Below are 8,728 nucleotides of genomic sequence, written 5' to 3'. Positions count from 1 at the left end.
ATTACGTAAAAACACATCGTTTCAGGGTTCAATGAAATATTTTATTGGTTTCTGCGTATGTTTATCTTGCGATTTATTCTTGGATACAGATACATATTGATTTTATTTTAACATATTTAACATTTACTCCACGCTGTGTACAGATGAAATCCGATAGGGATGGACAGATCGGGGTTACGGTGTAGTTAGTTTAGCACTTAACAGTTCTTAGCCTTTTTACAGTACACGTAAGTAACTTAGACTAACACTCAACAACCAATTGGATCAACAAAAAAAAAAAAAAACGAATCGAGTCCATGTGGACCAGAGCTTAAGCTAAGCTTCGCCTTAGAAGAACATTCAGCTGAACAGTTGGATATATAAATTTAGTACTTGCATCTGTGCACATTGATATTGCTATGAATATATCTATATATAGGTTTTTATTATAATAGTCCATGATTTCAGAAGGAGAGAACGAGACTTCTGGCGTGATGGCTTAAGAACTATAAAGCTATTTCTCAGTTAGAGTAAAGTAGAGATTTGTCCTTCGTAACAATGGCCATAGATCAATGGAAACTTAAACGAACTTCGGATTGGAGAGCTCTTAACCTACTGTCCTGTTTTCTAAATACTTGCTTGTGTTCCGCTTGTACATTTGTATAGAGTTACTTTTTGGTGCAGTTGGGATGCTAACAATTTTGTTATTTACTGGTCGGTAGCCCTGTATAGAAGTTGACGAACCCAATTACATCTAGTATATATAGTGTGTATATGCATATATATGTATCTTTGTCTTTTTGTCTGTTTTTCTTTGGTGCCTTGTGGTTATGCTAATTTACGTTTACGCCTTAATTAAGTTGTCCCAAAGTCGAGTGGTTTGGTTAGAATATTTGCCTTACATTGTTTCGCTCGTCGATTTTTTACAGTTCGAGTAATTTTGCAATTAGGTTAATATAGTTACACGAAAAAGTTCAGCCTAAGAAACCATCACAAAGTAGAATCATAATAAATACATATTAACAAATTACATGTTCTTTACACAATAATACACATCTACAAGGACTCACGCAACATTAAACATTTTTACAGGATAATCCACAGGCTGAAATGAGAAAACAATTTGGATCGATTTTAGTGGGAATATTTCGATAGTTACAAACGCAAAATGGGAAATATATTGTAAATACTCATATGTCGGTCACGAACGGCCCTCGCACAAGGCGTCCATTTTATACACTCAGAAAAAGTGGAATAAGTTATTGGCATTGATAGTTTATATGTTGATTTCAGGTGACTTCAACTGGTATTCCTCAGATTTTATTTCTCTGTGGCAAGGACTCGAAATCAGAGCTCAGTTTTGTTTGTCTAAGCGTTTGGCTTCCGTGAGCACGCAATTCAATTTAACCCTTCACGCCCAATTACGCCGTGAATCCGGGCCAGGATCCCAGGACTCGTCGGACACACGAGGTGGAAACAGTGTCAATGTCAAAAGTTGGACTTTGGCCATGTGGAAACGTAACGGAACAAGAAACTTGGCTTGTTTTTTCACCCAACTCACTTGTTTGTTATGCCAACTGCGTTTGGATGCGGGGCGTTTGGACCACAAAACAGCCAAACTACAAAGGCGCAAACAACTTTTGATTGCCAAAAACTGGCCAACCTATGCCGGCATCCTTTTGTTGGGGCATTTTCAAAATTTCAATCACGTAAGCAATTCCCCGCCCTTCCCTTTCCCCACCCTGCCAGAAGAAAAGTTTAAAGGTCTGCCAGAAAACGATTATTTATAGTATTAGTGGAGTCAGTTTGATGGCTCCCCCAAGTTCTGTTTACAGCCAGGTATACATATGCATTTTGCGGCTTGGCGAGCTTGCCATTTCGTTTTGGGAAAAGTGCAAAAACGGATTTTAAATATATACCTAAGTGTGCCCAAGGATCCTTATAATTTGGTTTGAGAATCATGTCTAATACCCAAATTGTTTGGGTTAGCTTGCAACTGGTTTTTGGAGATGTTAATAATGTAATTTTGTAATTTTTACATTTTAATTTAAATCCTTTTCCTGCAGACTGATTTTAAAAATAAATAGAATTCCATTGAACAGCTCTCTCTGTTCTTTACGTTTGGCATGCAAGTGGGAAATGAATAAATAAGTCGACGGTGTCGAATGGATGGATGGCAGGGCAGCTGATAGTAATTGCACATGCATGTTAACCCCGAGCCACTGACAGCTTCCTGAAAACCTCTGCCCTGCTTTCGGTTCCTGCTGACACGCTAAGCAATTTAACAATTTTACAGACAATTAAACAACAACATCCTCGAGTCCTTGGCTGTCCTTCGGCCGAGCTGTCATTGAATCGGCTACGACGACAAAATGGCTAAAATGTACTTGCATCTAATGCCGGGCCCCTGTGCCCTCCCCACACATAAAATATCGATTAGTTTAATGTGCAAAAATAGCAGGAAGTTCTTCTTTGGGGGTCATCCTGCCACGCCCCTTTAGCCCTGATCCGACAACCACACACACACACACACACACACATAGCCCCCATTCACATGGGAATTTTGAACAAATTGAATTAAAATTGTAAATATTGCATCCGAGTGTTTGCCTCGAACTTTATGGCCCCACAAATCAAATGCACGAAGGTGGACACTCCGTGCCCAAAGGGAAATGTTCGAGTGCGAATGGAAAGTGAAAATGGGAAGAAGGTGGGGAAAATGCCAACCTTGCACCCCTTGCTGTCTGAAAAGTTTACGCCTTTTGTCGAGCGGAATGAAAATCGAAAGAGAGCAAAACGGCAGAAGGAATGCGATGGGCGAAAAAATAGCATCGGAAAATCGGTCCATAGAAAGCTACCAATATTGATGTTGCGGGCGTTGCCAAGATTGCTTTGTTTCCCCTTTTGTGGCAAATTGCATTCGATTGGATATAAAAAGCATAAACTTTGCGTTCACACAAGCGATTCGCTGCGTCGACAACGGATATTCAGGAATAAACATTTGCACGGGAGAATAAATATGCTTTCACATATTTCAGGTGAAAAGAAAAACCAAATTTTATTTGCATGCATATCAACTTTAATGCGAACATAACTGACAATTGCAGAAACAAAGTTGTGCTTAAAAGTGCTAGCAGGATCCCAACTCTAATAAAATCAGAATCTTAGCAAGTTGGACTAAAGTTTTGCCATTTATTATTGGATTTGATTGGTTTTCCTCTTCGGCACTCGAAAGCCTCTCAGCAGATGCAACTTAGTGCGAATGCATCCAACTTTAAGTCCCCGGCTGTCATAACAACTGGGACTACCGACTGCTTCTTAAGCACTCCAATGCCAACTGAATAAACAACGATCCGGCTCAATTTGGTATGGTAAACCGCCTCAAATTGATTTGTTGTCGGCAACATTTAGAGGCAAGTAGACTTGATTTGGCAGTCGAGTGAGGGCGTGGCAAGTTGCAGCGGTATGCAAATGAATGCCATCGAAGTGGTCCTGTTTGCCCAATACCTATTTGCGGAGTGCGGGGGGAGGAAGGAAGAAACACAGTTAATGTGGCCACTGTCTGCAGTTGAATGCCTGCCTGTTTGCAATCATTGCATCAACTTTAATTGAAATTAGTGCCGAGTTTTCGATTAAGCCACGCCTCGACTATTTACTCCTGCCAGCGTTGATTGGGCGGCTACAATGTCCAGGGCCTTGGGCTCCACAGTTTCCATGTCCTTGCTGCAGCCAAATTACCCGAGGGCTCATACATGTCAAACGAATACCTGCCGGAATGTCCTTCATCCTTGTATCATTTATTAATAAACCCCTCGAGTTGGGGCAATAAAACTTTGTGCTTTTTCCTTTGCCCAGCCGAAACTGACATTCGACAGTAATCTAAATAGGAAAATTTTTATGTTGGCTCTTCGAAAAACTAAGCAAGCTGGAAAAACTTTTGCCCAACCCAATTCGCCGCCCTCCCAATTTTGTGTGAGGTAAGCAAAGAGATGGGATAATTCAATGAGCGGGCTTCCTTTAACTGCCGAAAGTGTGCCAACATGTGAGTAATATGTTTCGACTTCTACAGGTCGACCCTTTTCTTCGGGGCTACGTGGCGTATGCGTAACTCATTCGCCAGAGCCTCATTATCGTCTCATCAGCCCTATTACTATATAAGCGTTATTATGCCACATAGTGTATAGTGTTCTTTCTTTTCCCATTTCTTCCCCTTCTTTATTCCTCTCAGAAGAGTCGCCTGGGACTGTGAGTAGAAAAGAAGCCTTTGCCTCTGACATTTTGTCGTCGGCTCATCGCAATCATAATTTCCATCTTTATGAATTTTAAATGAGACTGGGACCGGATCTTCGGTCTTTTCTCCCTGCAGCTGACAAACTTTGCACGCCTGTCACTGCGAATTCAGCTAAATTTTTAATAAGATGCCCCTCCCTCGATGCCACGCCCAATTGTCGCATAAGAGCTTATGCCGTATTTAGTCGGGTAAATATTTATTTGATTGGTATTTTTGCGATATCCGGATTTGTATGTTAGCGCGCACAGGAAACGGAAATTGTACGGGCTTGATGGCAGCCGCGTTATTTCCATATTCCCAGTGATGCGGAAACGCAAAGAAAAATCGCTCTTTTGTTGCGGACCGAATAAATTTGCCTCAGTTTGTATATATATATATATATATATATCTGTCTGGCAAATGATAAATGGATCTGAAGTGGAGCTGATGAGGCGAACTGGGGGCTCATTAAAGCCGATGTGTACTTCAGAAATACACAGTTGTATTTAATGGAATGTATGCAGTAGGAATTCCAACCAAGTAAGCTTTTGCAGAACTTAATTCGCATACAATGAACGATAAATATTGAGCATTTATTCACTGTACCCTTATTTTATATTTACTTCCAATCGGGCTGGCCATATTATTTTACTCTTAACTGTATTACAACTAGCACTGCAATCGAAGGCGTCGCTCATTAAAAATAATTACAATTCTGAAGTGGTTCCGTGTGGCCAATGCATCCCTTTAAAGTGGGCCAACTTAAATGAGGCAAAGCTCGGAAAAGGCAACCACCGCATCCCCCGAACAACTTTCTCCACAAACAGGCCGGATGTGAAGAATAAATAAGACTAAATAGGAAAAATGAGAAAAATTATGAGCAGGCGAAAAGGGACAGGAGCGGAAACAAGGCGGGCTGGATTTCTTGGGGGCCACCAAATCAGGCAACTTTTATGGGTATTTGTACTTTTTATTTCTGGCTCCAGTGAATTTCAATGAGCAACAAGGGAGTCCGAAATGTTCGGATTTGTGAAAAATTCTGGACCAAAATTGGAGGCATTTAATTAGGGAAATTTATGATTTGGCTCCACCAGCGAGCAGGCTGTAAGAACTAATCAATGTTAATCCATTTCTAACGAGCCATCGTTAGGGACCCTGAATTACATACGCCCACAATCCAGCCAGTTGAATGGCATCATCAAAATGCCTGCCAACTTCCAAGTCATCAAATTGCATGCCAACTTGTTGTTGCCGCTGGCATTTAACGATAATGTGCGCCATATCGAGGCCATAAGCAGATATATATCCGAAGGATAGACAGATATCTACAATGGCGATATATGTGTGCACTTAAAATGCCAGCCGAGAAATTGGGACAACCGGATTTTCCTGCAAGTCTCTGCCTTTTTTCTGCTGCGGCATGCTACTTAGCTAATATGAGAATGGGTTTCTGGGGGCGTTTAATGCGATTTCATCATGCTTTTGTATGGTACATGGTATTTTAAGCAAAGTTTGGCCCAAAAATAGACTTGAGTTCGAAAAAGAGCACATTTTAGTCAGTCAAATTAGTTATGTTCTGGTTGGGAGGAAGTCCTCTGTAGCTAATCCTCTATTTCGGACAAACCCGCGTTGTGGCTTTTCCTTTGGATTGGAGCGAGTGCCTCGAGCTGGTTCGCCTGCTTGCTCATATCAAATATTTGTTTTCAAAATATGTGCTAAATTCTAGGCACACCAGCTCCTTTTGGGGTATTTTCGGCTGAAATAGAACTCTTTGGCTTGCAGCTCGATTGGCCAAAACTTTGTAAACAAAAACACACACAAAACAAATGCCAGCTTCGGTTCGAGGATAAAGAGTGGGCGTGAGGCGTGGGGGCGTGGCAGGATGAAAGGCTTTGCGCTTTCGCTGGCTGTGCTGACAAAATCCTTTAGAGTTCGAGTGAGAGATATATTTAACTGTTTGGCATATTATGGCTTTTATATTGAGTTGTTTTGGACTTATCTAGTTTACTGCCGAGTGGATAGGGCCAGATGGGTTGAAATTTGTCCTGACACAAAATATTCTTTATGACTGGCATTAGAATTTGTTCCGATAAGGCCCCGGAAGGGCGAGGCTAATTTCCACGGATTGCAGTACATGACATGATAATGTGGAATAAATTACGTGCTCTGAATGTAACACTTTGTATTAATCATACGATTTGCGCACATTAGGTTAAACTCTAACCACATTTGCATAGATAGCACAAGTTTAAGTGAAAGCTAGGTTAAATTCATACTTTCCACTTAGTGAGTAAAAGATAGTCAATACAATCTACACAGTTCTTAAACCCAAATGATGGTTTTTCCAGCGTAGACACGAGAAATGTAAATCATTTGTAAAGTGACTGGGCTAAGTGGTTGGCCCGGATGGTTGGCTTGAATGGTTGCAGATAGAAGAGCATTAACATAAATTACCTTGCACAACGATCCGACGTTCCTCGGGCTCCGGCCGCAATGTGCCAGCAGCAACAATCACACAATGCCAAGAACACACACTTGGGTTTATGGATGCAGGACGCGGGAGAAAGGACACAGGACACAGGGCGTAGAATGCAGGATGCAGGATGACAAACACAAAGGCATAGAAATGAAGTGGTTAAGTGGTCCAAGGACCTGCAGATTTGGCCGCAGACATTCGGACAGATGGAGTCACGCACGCAGTGGCAACTTTACAGGATGTTTCAGCAGCAGCAGGACGAGTCCTTGCACAGTTCCTATGTGCCCACAACCGCTCCTCCTCCTCCTCCTCCTGCGGACGAAGTACGTGACACGCTGGCATGTCCTGCTGCCCGCTGGGCGACTACGGGAATGGGCGTGGCCGCGCCAGCGGTCGGAGTGGCTGGCTGCAGCAGCGGCGAATCCAAGCTCCCGTTTCCTCCGCCGCCACTGCCTCCGGTCGAGGAAGTGCCTCCCAAAATGCTGCTTGTGGCACGCGTCAGGAACCAACAGTCCATGGGCGTCGGTTTGCCCTTCATGATAACGGGTCCGCGGTACTCCAAGTGGAACGAATCATCCTGGTTGATCGCCATACAGAGGAGCCTGCAAAAAGGAAAGGAAAAAGGGGCAGATGCCATAAGTTTCAGGGCGGAAGGCACTGTGTAAACTCAACTGTTATTCTTCTTTGGGGTTTAGTATAGTGTAAACTGAAATTTCGTAAATAAAACTTTCTTAAGTAGAGTAGCGCAGTAAATAATTCTATCCAAAATTACAAAGTAATCACCGAGTTTTAATATCACTTACGAAGAGAAATAAAGACAGAACGTTATGTATAAGCTATATCTTTAAGATGCAAGCAAATTCAGTAAGCAAAGAATAGTAGTGCTTAACATTTGAGATGTGACTCCTTTGGCAGTCACATAAATTCGAGTTAGGGAGTTCCGTTGTGGACTTGGTCTGATGCCATAATGCACTCTGAATGATGTATATCTCGGGGGTCGTTTTTTTTTCTCAATCTGCACACCAATAAATTGCCATCGTAATTTCCACAGTGGGAGACCCCTTATTCAGCTATTAGATTGCATCGCCAGAAATTATGTAAATTCGGTTATTGTGCTCCATGTGCCCGCACAATCGAGTGCAGCATAAAACGGAAGCGAAATAAAAATTTCGCCAGGCTTGTGTGCATTTCCGCTTCCGCTTGGCTCGACCACAGTGCAACCACACATTGTTGCATTTATTCGGACTCATATATTTACGGCCAATACGCCGCTGATTGGATACGAATTTAATTCAATTAATTCGCTACCTTTGCGGCATCGGATAGCCTGCATATGGCCACAATTGCATTGCCCTTTTAATTAGCGCTCAGGTGAGCCTGTTCAGGTGAAAATATTGCCATGTTGTCCTGGGTAACCAGCACAAATATGCACCGTTTTAATGGACCTGAGTTAATTACACTGTGCCGAATGTCCTTCGACACTTATTTGCATATGCGATTAAGGCGAAGGACCCGAGGAATCCCTACCAGACATGATTATCCCAGTCATCATCTCTGGATCCCTTGGTGTGCGTTCTTAATTAATGTTTATGGCAGTGCTTAAATATTTACCCAGCGCTTAATTGTCAGCCCAAATATTAAACGTGCAAATACGGCGAATAATGGAATGAGTGGGCCTGAATAATGTATGGGAAAATTGATATGTCCCGCATAAACAAATATTAATTGGCAAAGGGTGATAGAAAAACATGTAAACAATGTGCACAATTGCTATTTAAAATATGAATTTATTTTGTAGCTGAGAAATTTACATGACAATTGGAGTCGTGTTTTAAAATACATTTGACGTGGCTAAAGCTCGAGAAAACACTCCTATTGTTTACAGATTTAAATCCGTGTATATGAATATTTGTTGCAATATTTATTTCAAAATGATCCCCTTGAAAATGTAATGGATTCATTGAAGGGGGATTAGTAAATCTCTAAAAAGATAGCTTAAAGCG

General features: G+C 41.8%; 1 protein-coding gene across 1 annotated transcript in view; it reads right to left on the bottom strand.

Moving 5' to 3' along the window:
• Positions 1-57: 57 nt before the first annotated feature.
• The window catches only part of Gycbeta100B (Guanylyl cyclase beta-subunit at 100B), a 43,887-nt gene continuing 35,216 nt past the window's right edge, over positions 58-8,728 (bottom strand). Inside the window, exons 17-18 of the mRNA NM_079864.4 lie at positions 6,704-7,327; positions 58-1,084 (exon numbers count right to left, since the gene is read on the bottom strand). Of these exons, the coding sequence (NP_524603.2) occupies positions 7,003-7,327 (325 nt within the window). The 3' untranslated portion in view covers positions 58-1,084; positions 6,704-7,002. The remainder of the gene's footprint in view (positions 1,085-6,703; positions 7,328-8,728) is intronic.

This window comes from Drosophila melanogaster, chromosome 3R (assembly GCF_000001215.4).
Source record: "Drosophila melanogaster chromosome 3R".
Taxonomy (NCBI): Eukaryota; Metazoa; Arthropoda; class Insecta; order Diptera; family Drosophilidae; genus Drosophila; species Drosophila melanogaster.
Note: the sequence above shows the minus strand (reverse complement) of the source record. Positions and strands in the feature narration are given on the sequence as shown.